The 24,294-nt window shown below is 41.0% G+C and overlaps 2 protein-coding genes across 5 annotated transcripts in view; one reads left to right on the top strand and one right to left on the bottom strand.

The window, feature by feature from the left end:
- Positions 1 to 201: 201 nt before the first annotated feature.
- Positions 202 to 18,288, top strand: pgr (progesterone receptor; the record flags this gene model as incomplete). Its single annotated transcript, XM_084063970.1, has 9 exons — positions 202 to 951; positions 3,142 to 3,452; positions 4,235 to 4,341; positions 6,869 to 6,985; positions 9,436 to 9,840; positions 12,399 to 12,543; positions 13,185 to 13,315; positions 17,163 to 17,320; positions 18,104 to 18,288. The coding sequence occupies 9 exons, from the start codon at positions 202 to 204 to the stop codon at positions 18,281 to 18,283; spliced, it is 2,304 nt and encodes a 767-aa protein (XP_083920096.1). The 3' UTR covers positions 18,284 to 18,288.
- A 2,551-nt stretch (positions 18,289 to 20,839) lies between these two features.
- Positions 20,840 to 24,294, bottom strand: part of arhgap42b (Rho GTPase activating protein 42b) — a 188,273-nt gene continuing 184,818 nt past the window's right edge. For all 4 annotated transcript variants that reach the window (XM_084063876.1, XM_084063874.1, XM_084063875.1 and 1 more), the window contains one exon: positions 20,840 to 23,068. In XM_084063876.1, the coding sequence (XP_083920002.1) occupies positions 22,980 to 23,068 (89 nt within the window). In that variant the 3' untranslated portion in view covers positions 20,840 to 22,979. The remainder of the gene's footprint in view (positions 23,069 to 24,294) is intronic.

Consider the following 24,294-nt stretch of genomic DNA (forward strand, 5'->3'; position numbering starts at 1 on the left):
CGAAGAGGCTCTGGTCTTTATAGCGAGATGAACCTAAAGAAGTCAGTCTGTCAGGGAGGAGGACGATCTCTTGGACACATCATCACCATCACCCTAGCCTAGATCCTGCAGTCACCATCCATCCCAACCCTCTGCATGTTTCCGCGGATTCCAGCCAGAATTCAGACAAATCAAACGGTAGATCTTACAACTCCTCCGATCATGGCAAATCCCAGCGGTAATAATAAGAGAGTGATCGGCCACTTGACTGAAGCCACAGGGTACAACAACAACAACAACAACAACAGCAACAGCAGCAGCCACGTGCATCTACCGAGGAGCGATCAGTCTCTGCACTCCGTGCATAGTACCTTTGGAACCATTGGCGAACTAATGAGTCTCGGACCGGGGTCGGCAGGGTCAGGTTCAGGGTCAGGGTCAAGCAGCGACCACAGCATCGTTTACAGCGACTTTGACGACCTGATCGGCGGCAGCTCGGCGTTGCTGGTCAAGCCTAAACCTTACTACGATCCCGCTGACGACTTCGTCATGCGCGCCGTCTCCAACGGCGGGTCCGACGGGCATCTCGTCTCCATCTGTCCAGTGCGCGCCGTCTGGACAGATGGAGACGAGATGCCCGTCGGACCCAAGGAGACACCGGCTGAAAGGTCGCCGATACGGGCATCGTCAAGGCTGACCTCTCCTCCCACCCCCAGCGCCGGACAGACGTTCATCATGCGGATAGGAGGAGGAGGAGGAGGAGGAGGAGGAGGGGGAGGAGGCGAACATAAGGAGACGTCGGTGAATATGGACGCGTCAGCCTCCTCCTTCGATCTGGCGCCGGGCAGACCGTCTCGTTTTGACATCATCATGTCCTCCTCCTTGTCTCCGCACCTAGAGTCTGGTTTCGGGGTTGATTCTTACCCTCCGTCCGTGGATCATTCGCCCATCAGCAGCCCTCTGGCACCGCAGGTCATTATAGTTTTATTGCATTTTTTCATTTATTTATTTTTTTCGTTTTTACTTTTTTTGTTTTTAATTTAAAGTTTAGTTTTGATTGTTTTCTTTTTTTTTAAGGCTTAGTGTTGTTCTATTTTTTATTTTTTGTTGTTTTAAAGGTAGGGCAAGTGATTTTCTTTGGTTAAAATAAGTGTTAAATAGCTCTATATTCTGATAGTACTCATTGCTAGAGTGTTTGTTCAGTAACAGGAGTCTCCTTGTCTCTCCAGCTCTTTATTAAACAGAAAATGCATTTTCAAGTCGGGATACCAATTTGATCCAATCAGGATAGAGAACTCAATCAGGATTTAGATTAAACAAGTGAAATTGGAAGCGATGACACTAAGAAATGAGCAGACAAAATTGGAACTGGAACATTATAAAAATGAAGCTGATAAATAAATGGGTACTCTCTCCTGATTGGCTGAGATTTTGTCACCTACCTACCTGGATTTTTTCCCCCTGTTCTGTTTATTAAAGAGCTGGAGAGAGGCAGAGACTCCTGTTACTGAACAAACACTCAGAATATAGTGCTTTAACCTATTAACAAAAAACGTTTTGTTTTAACCAAAAAATATCACTTAGCTACCCTATATCTTTAAGTTGTATTGGTAATCTTATTATTATTTTCATTAAAAAATATATATAATAATAATAATTATACGAGGTTAGCTTGGGCCAAGATTCAACAAGGTCAGAAAAATAGCCGATCTACAAGCACACAACCACTGCAGTGAGCTTGTTTTCTCTTTTTTTGTGCAAAGCCTTGTTTTTTTTATTTCAGTTAACTAATTATTATTATCATTATTTCTTTATTTTTTTTTGCAATCATAGTTTAAGTTATTTCATTCAGTTTAAAACACATCTGCTTTTGTGACCCCATGCAGTTTTTAAGTTGATCCAGTATTTAGATGTTTGATATTCATTTTCTCAGACATGCCATAATAAACCCATTGTAACATCAAACAACATTTTAACCACTTAAACCCAGCATCGGTATTGTGGGGAAAGCTTTTGCTGAAAATAGCCGACCGACAAGCTCACAATAACAGAAAACAGAAAATACAGGAGTATTGAGCCCTGACGAACTCCTGTTACCCATGTGGGGTTTAAGTGGTTAACTATGTTTGATTCATTGAAAAACACACAACCCTGGTTCTGGTATTGTCCTTCTAATGTGTGAGGGGGCTGTGTTTCTTTGTCTTTCTTTTTTCAATTGCTTCTTTCATTTATTTTATTTATTTGTTAATTCTTTTATTTTATTTTTCTTCACCCCCCTCCCCCCACACACACGCAAAAAGAAGTAACAAAACAACCAAAATAACACATTTGGTTCCATTTGTATACTGTCAGAGTTACAGAGTTACTGTAAGGGTTTGTTTAGAACCCCCTTAAGGAACCCTGAGAGTTCCTGGACCCCACTTTGAGAACCCCTGCATTAGAAGGACAATATCAGTCACCAGAACCAAGGACGTGTGTTGTACAATGAGTCTAACACGGTTCAAATGCAGTTTGAAGTTACAATGGGTGTGTATAGGAAGGGTGCCTGTCTGATAACATGAATATCAAATAACTAAATACTGAATCAAGCACCTTACAAAAAACTGTGGTGGAAAAAGTACTCAATTGCTTTACTTAAGTAAAAGTACCAATACTGCAATGTAGAAATACTCCTTTACAAGTAAAAGTCCGGAATAAAAAAAATACTTGCGTAAAAGTACAACAGTTTTGGGATCAAAATGTACTTAAAGTACTTGTTAGGCAGAATATCCCATTTCACAAGTTTTCAAATGTAAACAAATCTTTTGAAAATAGCCGATCTACAAGCTCACAATGCGTCGCGATGCGACGCATTGTGAGCTTGTAGATCGGCTATTTTCAAATGTCCGAAATGTATATAGGGTTAAAGTGGGTAATGTGTGTTTTGTAATAATAATCAAAATCTACAAAGTAACAAGTAACTAAAGTTGTCAAATAATTGTAGTGGAGTAAAAGTACAATATTTGCCTCTGACATGTACTGGAGTAGAAGTAAAAGTATTGGAAATTGGAAATACTCAAGTAAAGTACAAACACCTCAAAATTGTAATTAAGCGCAGTACTTAAAGTAAATGTACTTAGTTACTTTCCACCGCTGCTTTTAACTATAACAACAACCTTGCAGGTGAGGGGCGCGGATTCCAGCTGCGACATAACGGGCAACGAGGCTGCCATGGTGCCGTTCAACGCACACACACATGCACTGCAACAACACAAGCAACAACAACAACAACAGCAACAAATGATGATGATGAGGATGTACAAAAACAACAGCCCGTGGCCGCTCCAGTCCTCCTCTCCCTCAGAGCTTCAGCTGGGTGGTGGTGGTGGTGTGGGGGTCCCCGAGGACGACCCCTGCTCATACGCTGCCTCCTACGATGTGAACCAAACCTCGGCATTCGTGGCACAGAGGAAAGTTGGCACTGCATACCCCGGGTAGGGCTAAAGCCGGTTGTCCTCAAACTCTTTCTACCAAGGACCCTCCATCTGTAAATGTTTTGTGCCAGGGACCCCCCCCCACCAAATTGATATATATTTGGCCTTGCACCCCCCCATCTGAAAATATTTTGTGCCAGCCCCCCCCCCGCGCCTCAGAGGAGAACATTTTGTGATTTATAATTGAAAAACTTTTTTCAATAGCCAACGTATATGGCTACAGGAGTTAAAGTGTGATGCTGTATTAACACATTTTGCTGGGGACCCCCCTGGAACCCCCTCAAGGACCCCTGGGGGGCCCCCGGACCCCACTACATTAGGCCACGGACCCGCATTATTTGGATAAGATTGAAGACCCTACATTGAGAACCAGGCTAAATGAGGCATTGACAATTAAGCATTCAAATACAGCTCGTTTAACACTCAGGACTTGTTTTTTAGCAGGTTGTAAACCTGCTCTAAGAGGCATACCAGTAGTCGACACATTACAGATCTGCATTCGACACATTTGCGACACATTTGCCTCATTGGCTGTCCTTTAAGCCAATGGGGATACTTTCCCCTTTCCCATACTCTGAACGGAGCTGCAGATTGGGGCAAAAAAAGCCTGCCGCAACCTGCTATATTATGACTATGTCATTTCTTGTTTTATGTTAAATGCACAGAATTTCATTCTGACTCTTCATATTCATTATAGCAAAACAATATGGGAGGTTTTGTATTTTGTAACACTTGTTTTTGCCACGTTTTTTTTCTTCATCCCCTCTTCGTTCTTCTTCTAGCACGACTCAGAGACTTTGCGTGATCTGTGGAGACGAGGCGTCCGGCTGTCACTACGGGGTCATCACCTGCGGCAGCTGCAAGGTGTTCTTTAAGAGAGCGGTGGAAGGTAAGAGTTAGTACAACACACTGCAAAATAGTGGTTCTCAACCTGTGGGTCGGGGGTCCCCACATGATCTTTTTTTTTGGGGGGGGGGGCATTTACCATCAAATCCAGTTACTTTATGCATATCGTTGCTGTCAGGCAGAAACATCTTCTAACTTTTTGTGTTTTTTCTTATTTAATACCTGGAACGCATCTGTGTCACTTTAGGTGTCTTTGGCTATTCAAAAATAGCAGATCTACAAGCTCATAGCGCAGCACCGAGTGCCGCGCTATGAGCTTGTAGATCTGCTATTTTTGAAAAAACCTGAAAAAATATATTTTTTATTTTTTTCAAAAAACTGTTAGGATTTAATGGGTTAAATGAATGCACTGCTTGATCACACTACAGCGTATCACAAAAGTATCAAACGTTGCAGATCTACAAGTTCGAAACACGGCGCGATGTGATGCGTTTTGAGACATACAGTATGAGGTTTCCACCCGACAGAGGCAATATTTTCTCTACCTCTGAACATTTTTTTTTTCAGATGAAAAAAAAAAAGAGAAACTGATTTTAAGATTTGATCAACGCCTGGGACACCCGTTGTCACAAGCAATTGTCTACGGCGCCTTTGGTATATAGTTATTACATCCAATCAAGCAGAGTTAATCTCGTTTGATTGAAGCGTGGCCTCTCCACTGGCGCCGTCGAGAGGCTATTATCACGCTGTTATGTGTTCGGTGTGTTCTTCTCTTCTGACACGGTCCTCCTTTTTATCTCACGCGGTGGCGCAGATACGAGTCACTGTGATTCATCGCGGCCATGTCACTCTGTCCTCACATCCTTTGCGTTCCATCTCATTATCAGGTTTTCGCTTTTTGAATCTCGCCACAAAACTCCTCGGCCTTATTTGAGAGCAACGTTAGGCCATGTTCTCACACTAACCACCTTTTATGAAGAACGGAAAAAAACGGGGAAAAAAACCTTTGTGCCTGGAAGTGAAAATGAATAAAGAGAAGAGGGGCGCAGCTGTTGACTGAAGCAGACTGAATATTAACTATAGCAGGCGAGATTCATTTCAGACATGAGCACCACTTATGTCTGGGTTTCCTCCCCAACCTGTTAGCTTTTTTTCCCTTTTAATTTCTATTGTGCTGTGTCCTTTTTAACTGAACAGGCATTGATAAATAGGCTATTTGTATTGTGCTGTGTCCTTTTTTAACTCAACAGGCACTGATAACTATTTGTATTGTGCTGTGTCTTTTTTAACGGAACAGGCATTGATAACCCTTATACAGTATAATAACAATCTTGTATTTATTTGAACTTTATTTACCCAGGTTAGGTATGCAGTGCTCTTTTTCAGCAACTGCCCCCACTTCACACAGACACACAGACACACAGACAGAGACACACACACACACACACACACACACACACACACACACACACACACACACACACACGCACACACGCACACACGCACACACGCACACACGCACACATGTACACATTGTGTCCTTTTTAACTGAACAGGTATTCATTCACACAGTAACAACTTATATTGACCTGTTTTTATTTGAGCAGGTATTCATGACTAATTATCGTTGCTGTCGGGCAGAAACCTCTCATCTCCATATTCTAACTTTTGTTTTCTTTTTGGTAAATTAACTCCCTACTTGGTCATACTACAGCGTCACAGGAAAGCACTAAAAGTAGCAGATCCACAAGCTCTCAACGCGGCGCGAAGCGACGCGTTGAGAGCTTGTAGATCTGCTACTTTTGCCCTTTTTGAAATCGAATCCTGAAAAGTTAAAGGACGACTTCACCACTTTTCAACATATCTTCATATAATAGGTCCTCACTAATGTCATGATAAAATGGTGCAATTTTTTTCTAATCAGTCTGTGTCTCAGAGGAGGGCTGTAGACAGTTCAGAAACCCTTCTACCAGTGACATCATCGATGGGGAATCCAAGCTAATAGAAACTGCAGGCTTTGTATTCCTGGAAAGTTGCAATGCAATAATAGATCCCATGGTTCTCGCCTTAATAAAAATCTGAATAAAAAAATTGAAATCTTTTTGGAAAAAAAAATCCTGCCTAACGATGATGTCACTGGTAGACGGGTTTCTGGACTGTCCACAGCCCTCCAATGAGACACAGACCAAGTAGAAAAAAATTGTATCATTTTATCATGAGCATTAGTGAGGACCTAGAATATGAAGATATGTTGAAAAGTGGTGAAGTCGTCCTTTAACCCATTGATACCTGGAACGCATCTGTGTCACTTTAGATGTCTTTGGCTGTTCAAAAATAGCAGATATACAAGCTCATAGCGCGGCACCGAGTGCCGCGCTACGAGCTTGTAGATCTGCTATTTTTGAAAAATCGTGAAAATTATTTTTTTATATTTTTTTCCGAAAAATTGTTAGGATTTTGATTTCTTTTAGACGCTGCCTCAGGTCTTAATGGGTTAACTGTTTTGGACATATGAGGTTTCCACCCCGACAGAGACGTTATACTGTACTGTGTCCTTTTGAACTGGACAGGTCCTCACAACTACTTGTGCGCCGGACGGAACGACTGCATCGTGGATAAAATCCGGAGGAAGAATTGCCCCTCGTGTCGCCTGAGGAACTGCTACTTGGCCGGCATGAAACTCGGAGGTAGGAGGAGGATTTTAGGAGGATTTAGGTTTAAGTCACGGTTTAAAACTGACGTCCATCGAAACGTTTCAAAGGGCTTCGAGACGAAGACACATGAACCGAATATAGGCTACAAACCACAGCTGTTTGCTCATTTCTTTGTGTCATCGCGTCCAATTTCACTTGTTTAATCTGTATCCTGAGTGAGTTCTATCTCCTGATTGGGTGAAATTGGTGTCCCGACCTGAACATGCATTTTCTTTTTTAATCAAGAGCCGGAGGGACATGGAGACTCCTGCTTCGGAAGCTGTCAATTTAGTTAGTTAGTTAGTTAGTTAGTTAGTTTATTTATTTCGGTCATGATTTCTTTTTACAACAAAACATTTGAACATACAGTACATCTTAGTCAACATGATGACTATTTGGCCGAAAAGGTATGGGCTGAAGCCGAAGCTTATTTTGCCCACCTTATTACCATTTAAAATAAATTATCATAGTAGCTTAATGAAAACGTAAGCGCAAACAAAAGAAAATGAACTAACACAAAACTTCAAATATTACATTTCAAGATAGATGAAACAGAACAAAAAAAAATTAAGGAATGAAAATAAATAAAAAAATAGACATTTTGATTTACATCATCTTTTCAGATTTGTACCTTTTACAAATTTTATTTATAACAATATCTATCACTAGTATCGTTGTTACTATCGCTATTTAGAATTCATTACTATTTCTATTTACTTAATAATTACATTTTCTATTTAAGTAAATAGAAATAGTAATGAATTCTAAATAGCGATAGTCAATGCACTGAATGGGACATTATCACGTTTAATCAGACTATTGATTGGTCCAAGTAGGTGAGATACTGACCTCCCGACAGGGACCAGTAGGTGTTTTGTCGTTATTCTGTGGGTTGATGAAAGTTGGGTCAAGCGCTCACCCCAAAGCACGATCTACGATTCTGTCCCTATCGGTACATAACTCGGACGGCGCTGAGTGAGCTCAAGCGAACTTCTCAACGTGCGGAACGGCAACTCGCTCGCTTTAGCTCGCTTGGTGGTGCCTCTCGTGGCTCAAGTTCGCTTGAGACGGCACGCCTCCAAAACTATACTTTTTTACAAAGCACCTACTGAGCCCCGTGGGTAGGTCAGTATCTCACCTACTTAGACCAATCAATAGTCTGATTAAGCGTGATAATGTCCCATTCAGTGCATTGACAGCATCGGAAATGGGAGACTCCTGTTACTGAACAAACACTCTATAGGGCATATCAGTGGCGGCCATTTTCTGGTTCCACTCAAAAAAATCCAATGCATTTTTCCCATAGAGATTTCCAAAAATATTTATTTCAATTATTTTAAGCCTAGAATCAAGCCATCCTGGTGAATCATGACCATAAAACGTTGTATTCTGTGGAAAAAAAGGTTTTAATATTTAATTATACTATATGTAATAAATACCCTTTGTTTTGCGTTTTTCTTTTTTTTTTTCCTTCACAGAATCAAATGTTTTATGTTTTTTCATGGACAATTTTTCAGTGGAACCAGAAAATGGCCACCACTGCTATGCCCTATAGCAATGAGTAGAATATAAAGCAATTCAACACTTATTTTAACAAAAGAATATCACTTACCCTACCTTTAAGTCGGTTAATGGTCCTACTGTAAATATCGGTTTCCATATATTTCCGGTTAACCATTTAAACCCCAGCATCCGTATTGTGGGGAAAGCTTTTGCGGAAAATAGCCGATCGTCAAGCTCCGTCGTGAGCTTATCGATCGATAAAACATACATTAGCCCTATTTTATACATAGGCTATTTTCAAACATTTTGTACTTTTACTTTTGGTACTTCAAGTATATTTTGATGCCAATACTTTTTTTAAAAACTTTTACTCAAGTAACATTCTGAACACTTGTAACAGAGCATTTTTATGTTGTGGTATTGCTACTTTTACTTAACCCATTGAGACCTGAAGCCGATTCTACATGTCTCCTAAATCTCAACAGTATTCTCAAAAATGTATGTTTCTATATCAGTGGTGCTCAATCTTTTTCATGTCAAGGACCCCCAAAATTATATTTATATGGCCGCGGACCCCCATCAACATATTTTGTTCCAGGGACCCCCCAGAAGCAAAGATTTGAGTTAAAAATGTTCGCTTTAAAAATATATATATTCAAAGATTTGCACACATTTTCACGATTTTTCAAAAATAGCAGATCTACAAGCTCATAGCGCGGCACTCGGTGCCGCGCTATGAGCTTGTAGATCTGCTATTTTTGAATAGCCCAAAGTGTAAAATCATGCTTTTTAGCTCAAATCTAAAAATGACACAGTTCCAGGTCTTAATGGGTTAAGTAAAACATCTGAGTACTTCTTCCACCACTGGCCTAACCAGAAGTCACGCTGCGGAATCCCCCCCCCCTCCCCCTCCCCTCTCCTCCCCTCTCCTCCCCCTGCAGGCAGAAAGATGAAGCGCGCCGGCGTGCGGATGACCTCGGATTTCAGGTCCCCGGCGTCCCTGATGTTCCAGGGCCACCACTGGGCCACCGGTCACGGTCACGGTCAGGGTCATCACCCTGAGGGCCAGCATCAGCATCAGCATCAGCATCAGCATCAACAGCAGACCACCGTGACCTCCTCGCTGGCCGGCCCGGCCGCGGTGAGCGTCAGCGAGCTGCAGCTCCACCCGCAGATCATCACCCTGCTGGAGGGCATCGAGCCCGACACGGTGCTCTCCGACTACAACAGCAGCAGCGGCGGCGGCGGCCAGCCGGACGTGGGGTCCAGCCTGCTGCTCAGCTGCCTCAACCGGCTGTGTGAGAGGCAGCTGGTGTGGATCGTCAGGTGGTCCAAGGCTCTGCCAGGTACCATATGTTTGGTTATTATTACCAAGGGGCAGTGGTGGAAAGTAACTAAGTACATTTACTTAAGTACTGTACTTAAGTACAATTTTGATGTATTTCTACTTTACTTGAGTATTTCCAATTTCCAATACTTTTACTTCTACTCCACTACATCTCAGAGGCAAATATTGTACTTTTACTCCACTACAATTACTTGAAAACTTTAGTTACTAGTTACTTTTCAGATATAAACTATGATATAATGAAACCTACAGTAACCACTTTAGCCCTATTTTATACATAGGCTATTTGAAAATAGCCGATCTACAAGCTCACAACGCGTCGCGATGCGACGCGTTGTGAGCTTGTAGATCGGCTATTTTCAAATATTTAGCACTTTTACTTTTGGTACTTTAAGTACATTTTGATGCAAATACTTTTGTACTTTTACTCAAGTACATTTTTTATTCTGGACTTTTACTTGTAACGGAGTATTTTTTATATTGCAGTATTGGTACTTTTACTTAAGTAAAGAATTGGAGTACTTTTTCCACCACTGCCAAGGGGCCAGCTTCTGAGTGGTAAATCGAGGATGTATAGGAAGTGACAGTTCACAATGACCTGTAGTCTCGCTGTTGTTTCACCCCTGCTGGTGTCAGAAAGAATTACTCTCTATTCAAACGGATGGTTTCGTTTTTTTGCCGAACTTTACGCTTGATTTTATTACCGTACTAAAGATTGTCATAAATACTGTCTGCTTCCAGTTGCTTGTTTAAAGTCTTCGTTCAATCGCCACGATATGCTTTTTGGTAAATTATGGTCCCATTTAAAAAAAAAATGATGATAACGTAGGGCAGTGGTATTCAACTAGATTAGGCAGGGGGCCACAATTGTAAAATGACTTGAAGTCGAGGGCCACAAGACCGTGTTCGTGGTTAATGTACGGCCGTTTGTTGTGTGCTATAGGACACAACAATGGCCATATTATGTCCATTATTGTAACTTATTAGGCCCTGCTTCATACTGCATTTATGCCTTTTGATGTTTGATAGTATACTTTCTGTTCCAGTTCTTTATAATGGACAGGCTTTGATTTGGATATTGAGAAAATATATTTCAGTGTGTTCTGTGCAAGGGTCCCTGGCATAGAAGCATATCTTTGTGAGAAAAGTGGTGGAGACAGGCTGGCAAGGTTAAGGTATTTAAAAAAAAAAGTGTTTACATGTTCGTATGAAGGAAAGGTGTTTACTTTATTTTTTGTTTTTGTTTTTGAGCACCCGGCTGATAAGTGCACAAGCTCTTATGATGTATTTTAAGAACCATTAGTTGAGTGTCAGAGTGACCCTTAAAAATGGGTCAGCCCAGGACTATTGATGACGAATGAAACATACTGTGTAAAATCTACACGTGGATGAAGATGTAGCAGATGGAAGATGGACAAAATCCACTCAAAAGCTAATAGATGCAGAAGGAGAATTATTTCTTTGGTGTAATGGATGACAGCCACTCAAAACTCAGAAATAGCTACAAATGGGTGGCATATGGTGTATGAAATGCATTCAAAGCTCACCTAATCACCGAATTCTAGTACATGATGTGCTACTGAAATGTAGCGATGTAGCTTTTGTCAAGCGTGGAAAAAAACAGTTGAACTACTTGAAAGCTACATTATTCTAAAAGTAGTGAGAAGTAGACACCATTTCTTGCATAACAAATTAGCAGGGGCCAATGGGGCCGCATTTGGCCCGCGGGCCGCCAGTTGAATATCACTGACGTAGGGTATGCTGTAGGAGGGGCGTGGCTGCCTTGTGATGATTTGATTGACAAGCTACACAACCAATAGCATTAATTCCCCATCCCCGCTCTGGTCCCAACCAATAGCAATAGCATAAAAGCATCAAAAGTAGCAGATCCATGAGCCCGAAACGTGTCGCCAAGCTGCTAGTTCAACTGTTTTTGAATTTGAATCCTGACAAGTAACAGTAACACCATGTGGCAAACCTGGAGGCCTCAGCCTGAAGTGAAATGTTGTTGGCCCGTAAAAGTGAAGCATAAAAGAAAGAAAGTCAAGAAAAATCAAGAAAGAAAGATGGAATTCATATCTATTATCTCATCTTATCTTCTACTAATTATGCACACAAACACATGCGCACACACACGCACGCACGCACGCACGCACGCACGCACGCACGCACGCACGCACGCACACACACACACACACACACACACACACACACACACACACACACACACACACACACACACACACACACACACACACACACACACACACACACACACACACACACACACACACACACACACACACACACACACACACACACACACACACACACACACACACACACTACATCATAACATATCCCAAAGTGACGTGTTGTGAGCTTGTAGGCCGGCTATTTTCACTATTTGCATGACACTGTTGTGCGACAAAGTAATACTATAAATAGGGCTTACATGTTAAATCGATTCATTGAAATATAAAAAAATCTAGGCCTAAAAAACAACAAAACAAAACCAAATCACTAAGGAAGTCATTCTTTTTTTTTTCTCAAAAGGATTTCGCAACCTGCACATCGACGACCAGATGAAGCTCATCCAGTACTCGTGGATGCACCTTCTGGTGTTCTCTCTGGGCTGGCGGTCCTTCCAGAATGTCACCGGTGAATACTTGTACTTTGCACCGGACCTGGTGCTGAGTCAGTAAGTGTCTTGCAGTCACTACTGTACTTCCGTAGGCAAATGTTGTACTTTTTACTCCACTACATACTTGACAGCTTTAGTTAATAGTTACTTTTATGGCAGATTTAGAATTGTTAATAATTATTCAAATTATTGATACAAAAATAAGCAGAAATTGCAGATGAACAAGCTCACAACGCATCACATCACGACGTGTTGTGAGCTTGTAGATCTGCTATGTTCGAATAGCGAAGTATAAAATAGGTCCTCAGTTGTTAAAAATCAATCATTATAGTCCAATAACATGATACAGTATGATTCAGAATTAATTCTGTAGTAGTTTTACGTGTTGCTTTGTGCACATTTTTATGCTAATACTTTTGTACTTTGACTTAACGCAACAACAAGTTATAAAGTATGTTATTAACTTTAAAACACATGAATAAATACATTTTCGGGACATTTTCGGTGCGTAAGTCTTGGGGGCCGACACTCGGGGCAAAAGAAATGTGATAAAAAAAAAAGTGTTTCAAGTAGCCTAAGTAAGTAATTACATTTTAATTAGCCAATAAAGGTGATTCATGACTGTATCCATAAACACACACACAATTGACCTATAAAAGAACATACTGTACTGATACACATATTTGTGTCCTAATTAGGGAACAGATGAAGAGGTCTCCCATCTATGACCTGTGCCTGGCCATGCAGCTGGTCCCTCAGGAGTTTAGGAACCTTCAGGTGACCCGCGAGGAGTTCCTCTGTATGAAGGTCATCATTCTGCTCACCACAGGTACCGATAGTGGTGGAAAAAAGTACTCATGTGTTTTACTTAAGTAAAAGTATCAATACTGCAATGCAGAAGTACTCTGTTACGCTGTTTACTTGAGTAAAAGTACAACAGTATTGGTATCAAAATGTACTTAAAGGACCAAAAGTAAAAGTACTAAAATGTTTGAAAATATTAGATCTACCAACTCACATCGCGTCGCATCAGCTTGTAGATCGGCTATTTTCAAATAGCCTATGCATAAAATAGAGCTAAAGTGGTTAATGTATGTTTTATAATGTAATAATTTATATCTGCAAAGTAACTAGTAACCAAAGTTTTCAAATAATTGTAGTGGAGTAAAAGTACTCCACTTTTACTCCACTACGGACCCCTGTAGTCTCCAAACGATTTTGTGGGGAGGCCATTACTAGGTCTAAAGTAATCAACAAACTATACTATAACAAATTGTCAAACATTGGCCAAATTGTCTAACATCACCTACGAAACGAAAGGAACATATTGTGATCTACAAGCTCACAACGTTTTGGGAGTCGTTGTGAGCTTGTAGATCGGCTATTTACACAATATTTATCTGAAGGTCCCATGCAGATAGCAGATATCAATGAACTAGCTGTACACCACGTTTACCGATATCATTGTTTGTGAGCAATTTTATCACTTGGCTGTGGTTAGAAGACCCAAAACTATTTATGCTGTCAGCAAAGATGAATACACTCCAATGTTCTCTCTCTCTCTCTCTCTCTCTCTCTCTCTCTCTCTCTCTCTCTCTCTCTCTCTCTCTCTCTCTCTCTCTCTCTCTCTCTCTCTCTCTCTCTCTCTCTCTCTCTCTCTCTCTCTCTCTCTCTCTCTCTCTCTCTCTCTCTCTCTCTCTCTCTCTCTCTCTCTCACACACACACACACACACGCTTGCAATGACAGAATGTTACACCATATTTTTGTTATCTTACCATTCCACCATACCACTTAATTTGGACTACATTGTCATTCCTTGTCCATTCTATTCTAACTAAAGATATCTAGTCTATTTATGGTTGGCGGCCCTGTTCTCACTAATTTAACTGTACCACCCACTTCTCTACAATTGCTCATTCCTTTCTTCTTATTGTTATTTTCGAGCTGCGTTCGCGCGTCTTACTTGTGGTTACTCAAAAGTGTGTGTCAAAGAAAGAGCAATGCTTTGATATCGTCTCTGTCAGGTGGTCCAAAACTGTTACCTTTCACCCAGGAGCCTGGATGGCTTGGTTCCAGGCTTAAAATAATCAATATGAATATTTTCGTAAATCTCTATGGGCAGAATGAATGGGCTATCAGTGGAGCCACAGCCGGTAAACAAAATGGCTGCCACCGCTATGCTCTAATAGGAGAGTCTCCTTATCCGGTGTTTTGCCCAGGTGGACAGCAGTGTTGGGGAGCATTAAGCTACATACAGTATAGCTGAGCTATGTAGCTTAGCTACATTTTGCTGTAGCTTGCGGTAGTTGAGCTACATTCATATTTGTGTACCTCGTCAAGTAATTAAGCTACATTTTGGGTAATTTTTTGTAGCTTAGCTACTCAATTTACAAGCTACAATTTTAGGCAATAACATGAAATGAATATATTCATTTTTGATTTAACATTGGTTGCTGTGTTCTTGTACCAGAACGGAACCCCCTTTGGAATTGCAAGTCACTCATCATCATGATATTGAATTATCCACACTGTTCATATTCACAACAGGCACTCTCATCAAGATGGCTGCTGTCCATTGTTGTATGCTGATGTATAAAATAGGTTTAAAGTGGTTAGGTTAAACATATTTTGAGGCTATTAAGCAATTTTGCTAGGGACCCCCTGGAACCACCTCAAGAACCCAGGGGTTCTTGAGGTGGCATGTCTTGTTCCATGCCAATGAATGACCAGATTTTGACTTAAAATGATAAGAGCTGGGTTTCCCAAATGCCCTTTGACATTAACACTCTAATAAAGACACTGCCAGACAGGTATTCAAACCTTGTTAAACCAGGTTCCGAACAGTGGCGGTCTGGCGGATGTGCTTTATGACTGAGCCTGGAAAAATCTGTCTGAGCCCGAGTTTTTTAAAAGCTTATGAGTAATGACCGGTGGATGATGTCAACATGACAATTCTTCTCACCGTCTCTGATTGTCTTTAATGCTTTGAAAAGTTCGCCATCACTTTGATTTAGAAATGGGATAAAGTGAAGTAGAAAGTAGACAAAAGTGCAGAGATGGTCATGGAAATAATAACTAGACTTGACATTTAAAGCAATTTTGGAAAATGGGTTACAAATTGCTCCATCTACGCCTTCCCTCTCAGCTTTCCTACTTACTATATTATTAAAATAAAATAAAGTTCTCATAAAGGATTATGACTAACCACTCTCCTTTAAAAACACAGCATGTGTTCTCCATCGTGTCTACTGGACTAGTATGCATTAGTATTTTATTTATGGTAATATTATTGACCACTCATTTATGTCATTGGCAAAAATACAGTTTGAGGAAAATGTCCATCACAAGCCTAAGGGTTGATGAGGGGTCATCTTTAGGAACACAGATGTTTGCTAAAGAAAATGTCAACCTTTTTAAAATAAAACTCAGGGGCGGGGCGGCAGCAGCAAAGGCGCAGCCACCCCTGGTTTGGTCTTTGAGACGACCAGTAGGGCGTGACTGATCGGCAGACCTCAGGTCCCTGGCTGGAGTGTATGGTTCCAGGAGCTCAGCGAGGTATAGCGGAGCTATAGCCCGTTTTGAGATTCAAAAGCAAATAAAAGGACCTTAGAATTAATTCTAAAATTGACAGGGAGCCAGTGAAGTGAGGCCAGGACAGGAATGATGTGCTCACGTCTTTTTGTGCCAGTAAGAAGGCGAGCCGCAGCATTTTGGACCAGCTGTAGACGCCTGTGGGATGACTGCTCTAAGCCGGTGTACAGGGAATTGCAGTAATCGAGTTAAAAATCGAGGAAATAAAGGCATGAATAGCTATTTCTAATTGTTGTCGGGGGAGATAGGCAGGCCTTAACCTTGGCAAGAAGTTGGAGTTGAAAGAAGCTTACACAAATGAAAGAGGGAGTTCCTGCTCTATAGACCAATTATTTGTTTACCAACATTGAGACAGGTGATTCTTTCATGCGATCAATTCCCAACATGTTGTTTCGGGGTGCGCTCATTTCAGTTCATTCAACCTCCTCTTGTGTGTTGGCTAGTGAGGCGCGTCCTAGCGAGACCTGACAGAATGGGTTTTTCATTTGGTGCCGGCCTGCACGCGCACACCGGTTCTGATCAGTGTGTGACGTCGTCTCTTAAGCGGGGTCTCTCTATACCCTCAGGGCCCACTGGTTGAGAACCACTGGCCTACACGCTATCAAAGCATAGTTCTAACCACAGAGACGACACAAAGTCCCCCAGACATATACGTATCGATTGGAACACAGACTCCAGATCGATAGGATAATCACATGAAGGAAAGAATTTATAGTTTGAGTCTTGCTTGTCTTTGCGGATTATACCAGGCCAGGGTCAGTCCACCTTCAGGGACACGCACTGACCTTTTGCACCTTAATCCCATGTATAACGCACTGACTTTTGTCTTTTTTTTATTGTGCTCTTTTTGTCTCTAAGCACCTCAATGTCTGTATATCATGCACAGTATACATACATTGCTGCTATGCTCAGGCACCTTAGTTTGTCTCTTATCTCAGGTACTCTTGTAAACCCCTTCCCACTTACCCCCCACCCCTCTTCTTCTTCTGATGTAAAAAAAACTAATTTCACCCACTTTTTTACCTTGTAAACCTGTGATGTGACAATAAACCTGATTCTGATTCTGATTCTGATTCTCCTGCAGTGCCTCTGGAGGGACTGAAGAGCCAGTCGGTATTTGAGGACATGAGGCAGAACTACATCCGGGAGCTGTACAAGACCATCTACATAAAGGAGAACAGCGCGCTGGCCACCTCCCAGCGCTTCTACCACCTGACTAAACTCATGGACGCCATGCACGAGGTATACCTAATATACCACAGGCTCTGCCTCAACATGGCCTTAGTGCTGACACCATTATGACATTTTACCAGTGGTGGTACTCACATTTTTTTTACTTGAGTAAAATCAATACTGCAAGGTAGAAATACTCTGTTACAAGTAAAAGTCCGGAATTCAAAATTTACCTGAGTAAAAGTACAACAGGTATTGGCATCAAAATGTACTTAAAAGTACCAAAAGTAGAAAGTGCTCATTTTATGCAGAATGTCCCATTCCACAAGTTTTCAAATGTATAACATGTACGTATACAAATCATTTGAAAATAGCAGATCTACAAGCTCACAATGTGTCGCGACACATTGTGAGCTTGTAGATCGGCTATTTTCAAATGGCCGAAATGTATATAGGGCTGAAGTGGTTAATGTATGTTTTGTAATAATAATCTAACCCTACAAAGTAACTAGTAAGGTAAAGTAACTACCGAGGAGAAAAAACTACAAGGAGAAAATGGGGTTTCAGTTTCGTCATTAGAACGAGGGCTGACGGGATCGGCAAAACCGGATCCCGAATAATTCTGTTTCCGGGGGTGTTACAATGAAATGTGCCGTATCGAAAATTGAAAAAAGTTTTTTTTTTCCGAAAAAAATGAAAAAGCACCACAGCCCGTAGGCTACGGGATCGGCGCTTTACGGTTGGATTTATCGGCCCGTAGGCTACGGGCCTGGCGGTGGTAGTGTTAATAGTCGAGCCTTCAGCAGGGCATGGATGGGTCTTTGACTGACACAAACACCTTTTTTCCTTCAGATTGTGAAGAAAATGAACCTCTTCTGTCTGACCACCTTCATCCAGGCGGACGCCATGAAAGTGGAGTTTCCAGAGATGATGACCGAGGTGATCTCAACCCAGCTGCCCAAGGTCCTGGCGGGCATGGTGAAGCCCCTCCTGTTCCACCAACACGGGCCGCCTGGCGTAGACCAGTGCTGATCAAACCTTTTTTTCTGAGAGTGTTACAGATGTACTCTCAGAGTTACAGACCTGTAAGGGTCCATTTGGAACCCCCCTCAAGGAACCCCCGACTTCGAGGGTATTTATAAGGCATTTTATTACACGGCTTGGTTGAATGCTCGATTCTGATTGGTCAGTCATCGGTCATTATTTCTGGATAATGACCGATGAGCTCTATAACGGACCGCTGTGTAATCAGAGACTCGCCTGGTACGAGCACCTGCTCGTACCAACCTGCGCTGCTTGGTTTTATGCTTTATCCAACATGACAGCCATGTAAACAAACAATCGATGTCATTAATCGAAACGTTGCTCTCAAGAATGTTTTTGAAAACGTTTGAAGTGAGAAATAGACGATGCAATGACCGAAAAGTGATTCTATTTGATCCACTGCAGTTCCTTGTTTATCGTGGCACAACAGCGGGGGAATACCAAAACACTCGCCCCAAAACACAGTCGCCCGAGGCAAATCCGGCGGTATTACAGGCAAATCGGCGGTAGGCCTATATAGAATGGGGGGCGAGTGTGTTTTGGGGCGAGTTTTTCCGGTTACCTTGTGGAATACTGTCTGTCATTTGTTTTCCGAGGTGAACTTGTCCGCCCAGCCCAATACTTATGGAATACTTTCATTGCTGTAAGCAAGGAAATACTTCGTTTTGTTGTTACTTTTGGGTACATTTATTTACGTATTTATTAAGTAGCCGTGTAATAAGCGGGATAATGCATGGGGAGGTGGTCATTATTGAAATTTGAAGCCCGACAGGGTGATTATGCACCGAGGCTTATTTAATGACTGGATCATTCATTCCGACAATTACTGGATTATTCATCGCCACTTTCCGCAGCAGCTTTCGACCGTTAAAGAGTTCCTTCAGCCTTTTGTTTCCGGACTGGAGCGTCTTCTAAATCGTGCCTCGGATTGTTTCGCTGTTGGATGATCTGGTGTTTCCGTCATGCATTCATTCCTGTGTTTAAGTTGTTCTTGGTTTGTGACCTGCTTTTGTTTCTCAGTGAGAGAGGCTCTTTTTATTTGCTATTTAACCTTTGTGGAACTTATTAAAAATGTTTTTTGTGAAAAGCTGTCGTAGCACGCTATAGCACTTTCAAACTGTAGGAGGTAGTTAGGAGGTTAGAGACAACATGCACTAAGGCAGTGGTTCTCAAAGTGGGGTACGGGGACCCCCCAGGGGTCGTTGAGGTGGTGCGAGGGGGTCCCCATGCTAAATGATTGATAGTTGGTTGGGTTACTTACAGTTGATTGACAGTTGGTTACAGTTGGTTTACGGGTCCATTTGGTCGGGTCCATCCAGTTATGGGCGTCCGTGGCCGAACACATACCAATCCAGGGGGTCCTTGACATTTTAAACTTTGAGAACCACTGATGACTAAGGTCCATCTGGAGTAAAGAAAGAACTACATAAAATAAAGGCTAAATATGCCTGAAAATATCTGTAGGACAATGTGTGCTTCTGATTGAAGACGTTGTGATGTGTTCTTTGTGAGGGATCCATCAACCTCATGAGACAGTGTATGACGGTGTTAGCATTAGCAGATTAGGTGCCGTAACACAAATATATCAATCTACTGTATTATGACTGTATGTGCCAAAACATTTACTTCTCTTTTATATATTATGTTATTTTGTTTTCTGAAACACTGCCAGTCGAAAGAGTTATAATAAAGATATTTCAGGTTTTAAAGATGCGTTTCACTTTGCATTTGTCGCTATTAAACCGCTTTAATCCCTATTTTATACTTGGTCGTACGATGTTGAGTGGAAATAGCAGATTGTGTGGGAGACGCCATCTGCAACGTTGTGAATGGCCCAGGGGGGTCCCCAGATGATTAGCTTAACGTGCAACATAGTTTTCTCACACAACACTAAACAAACCAACATACACTATATTTCTAAAGTTACAATTTAATGACTTTTAAGACCATTTTAATACCAAATTGTCAAATATTACGTAAGAAAGAGGCAAACATTGTGACAATAGCTGATCTACAAGCTCACAACGCGGCGCAACTTGGCGCGTTGTGACCTTGTCGATCTAAAATGTTCGACGAAAGCTTTCCCCACAATATACGGATGCTGGTGGTTAACCCATTAAGACCTGGAACTGTGTCATTTTTAGATTTGAGCTAAAAAGCATTATTTTACACTTTGGGCTATTCAAAAATAGCAGATATACAAGCTCATAGCGCGGCACCGAGTGCCGCGCTATGAGCTTGTAGATCTGCTATTTTTGAAAAATCGTGAAAATGTGTGCAAATCTTCGGAATATATATATTTTCAAAGCGAACATTTTTAACTCAAATCGTTGCTTCTGGGGGTCCTTGGAACAACATATTTTGATGGGGGTCCGCGGCCAAAAACATATCATTTTGGGGGTCCTTGACATGAAAAAGATTGAGAACCACTGATATAGAAACATACGTTTTTCAGAATACCGTTGGGATTTAGGAGACATGTAGAATCAGCTTCAGGTCTCAATGGGTTAAGCCTTCATGAAAAAAAAAAATGCACGGCGCCAGGTCGATAAATCAGTTTATTTACAGACAGCTTTATGCAGTGATACAGTCAATGATTGTTCAGGAAACGTGCCTCCTATGTGCCAAAACAATGGACAACAAATCTTTGGTGATTGGGTGAAGGTTTCCGTAGAGTCCAAACTGTGAGGGAGTATCGCTCCAGTATCGCTGCTCAAGGCCGTTGGAACATTCTCATCAGGGATTGACATGGAAAACAGCAGTTTGAGCTTTGGCAACGACCCCACATAACTGGGTTCAGCCTTTTACTTTATCCGTCCTCCCAAATTCTTCATTTGGAGAAATCACTCTTTGTGCAATAATAAGTTAAGAACCGTACATCAAGGTATACATTGTTGCTGTCGGGCAGAAACCTTTACCTCCCATATTCTAGCTCTTTGTGTTCTTTTCTTTTCTTTTTCGTAAGCTCGAAGCTTTTGAGCTTGCGGATCTGCTGCTTTTAATTTTTTTTTCCCGTTTGAATCATTGGAGATGAGGTTTCCACCCAACAGAGACATGTTGTTCATATTTGGCTGAAAAGAAATACCAAATAAATACCACTAAAGTGAACCTATTTAAAGGATCTACACCATGAATTTAAAAAATATATATATATATTTAATATCATATTGTTTATGTCCCTCAAACGTTTTTCAAAAGGTTTGAGCCTTAGTCAAGCCTCAGATATACTCATTCCAACTAACTTCTCTCTGGCTTACAAAGCACTTTCACCTGCAATACCACATTGTCCTGTTTGGCACGGGGCGCTATTGAGACAGTTTGTATGCATGTTATCTCCTGGTTCTGTGTGGAAAAAGTAAAACAAATAAAATAAATAAAAACATTATTATTATTTTTTTTTAACTGAAAAACGGGAGGTATTGCACCCTGACGTGACATCACGTCAGGGTGCAAATCAGTTTGGCCTGTTTTGAGACCAATTTACAGAAAACCCCAGATTTGCTGTGAAAGCCTGAGTGTTCAAACTGGGGTATTTTTGGGGATGGAAAAGAGGTACATAAATACCAAAAACACACAAAAAAGAAGAAAAGGTTCAAATTCATGGTGTAGTCCCTTTAAGGCATGTATTAACTTGGGACATAGTGTGACATTAATACAAAATTAAATATTAAAACAGCATCTTCAACATAATATAATCTTACGTGTGTCTTGTGTTATTGCTGGTACACCAGTGTACCAGTGAGTACAGTAACGCGGCCTGCATTACAGTCTCACACACATCACATTCATTACAGTAGTACATAGAACATAACACACTTTTACATAGAACATAACACACTTTTACATAGAACATAACACACTTGATGTGTTAATTCATAGCAATGCACAGTGATACAGTTAAGAGGTAAATATTACTACAGATACAGCTGGTGAATGTTAATGTGCAGTACCATAGAGTGAGTGCACCTTCGTGCAGCGAAAATAGCTTGCTATTGTGACTATTTTAACATTTTATTTACACTTTTAGAATAGTTATATATAGGGGAAACTATAATAATAATAATAATGAATCACCTATACTTTTCCCCGTGCTCAAAACAGGGATAACGAGGTTGAAGGTGGTCAACCATGGCGAAACAGCATAAATGTTATCGTTAAGGTGCTCCTCTATCAAGATTGTGTTCTTGTTGTTTGAAAACAAAACAGCTATAATTACAAAAGGATCTGTTTTGTACTAAAAAAAATGGTTCAATGGAAGAATACTGTGACTGTGACTCTCCTTTACATAAATACTGTGACTCTCTTATACTGTAGGTTAAATAGTGGACATAAGAACAGCAGTGCGGGTGGGGGATCTTAAATGTGCATCTGACTTAGAGGAACTATTATAAAATGACAGTTTATCATGGCAACGTCTTTAGTCAGACAAAACTATCTGCAAAAAACAGACAGAAAACAGAAAAACATGTTTACAGTCATGAAAAATAAGAATTTAATTTGATTTAATTTGTGATTAAAATAAATTTGAGAAACATTAACAGCACTGTTAAAAGATTTCAACTTCAAATGAACACAAATTGTGGCAAATTGTTTAGCAGTCACTCGCATCAAGGATAATCGTTTTCCATGGATACCATGGTAAGAAGTTGCCATGTTAACTTTTTGTTTTCACTACCGTAGCTTTTTAGAGGAAGACAACGTAATTCTCAGGGATTAAACCTGTTCTCCCCTCGTATGTTGCTTGTAGCCAGCCGGGTTCAATAGAACGGTAGACTGCGCGCACACACACCCACACACACACACACACACACACACACACACACACACACACACACACACACACACACACACACACACACACACACACACACACAGTTAAAGCAGAATGTCTTTTGTAGGCCTACTAGTGAAGACAAAGTTGACTGTAAATTAGGCACTTACAGTGGACAAAATAGAGTAGCATTTTTGAGTAGGCCTACTTACTCTTCAGTTACTTACAAGGGTTGGAGAAAATAGCAAAAAACTATTGACAACAACAACATCAATCAGGTGGAAGGTTTACTAGGATATCCTACTCAAGTATACTGTTACTTAAAAGTGATTAGTCTCTAAAAGCGAAACATCATTTTACACTGTAGATTGTAGATTAAAAGCAAAAAACTCACTGAACTAAACTACTGGAACCCAAATCTACACTGCAAAATACTCAGTGCTTATTTAACCTCTGAGAGTGGACAAATGGAACCAAAATGGTTCTATTTTGTACGTAGGCCTACTCTCTGAGTTACAGACCTGCAAAGTTCCATTTTCTGGACCTCAAATGGTCCCCGAACCCGGCGTTGAGAACCAGTGATTTAACCAATGCACTCCCTCGCCTCTGACTCACACATCAGCCCATTTAACCAGTGACCTCATCATTCCTTAGACTTAAGAGTCCAATTAACCCATTGAGACTGAGAACGCATCTGTGTGTCATTTTTAGATTTCTTTGGGTTATTCAAAAATAGCAGATATACAAGCTCATAGCGCGGCACCGAGTGCCACGCTATGAGCTTGTAGATCTGTAGATTTTTGAAAAGAAATCGTGAAAATGTGTGCAAATCTTTGAATATATAGATATGCTTTAAACATTTTTTTAACTGCTTCTGCATGGGGGTCCCTGGAACAACATATTTTGAGATGGGGGTCCGCGGCCATATACATTTTGGGGGTCCTCGACACGAAAAGGGTTTGAGAACCACTGATTATAGCAACATACGTTTAAAAAAAACAAAACTGTTAGGATTTAGAAGACATTTGTAGAATGCCCCCAGAGGCAAAGATTTGAGTTACAAACTTTCGCTTTAAAAACATATATATATATTCAAAGATTTGCACACATTTTCACGATTAAAAAAAAATAGCAGATCTACAAGCTCATAGCGCGGCACTCGGTGCAGCGCTATGAGCTTGTAGATCTGCTATTTTTGAATAGCCAAAGAAATCTAAAAAATGACACA

Source organism: Gymnoscopelus microlampas, assembly GCF_963454915.1.
Source record: "Gymnoscopelus microlampas genome assembly, chromosome: 8".
Taxonomy (NCBI): Eukaryota; Metazoa; Chordata; class Actinopteri; order Myctophiformes; family Myctophidae; genus Gymnoscopelus; species Gymnoscopelus microlampas.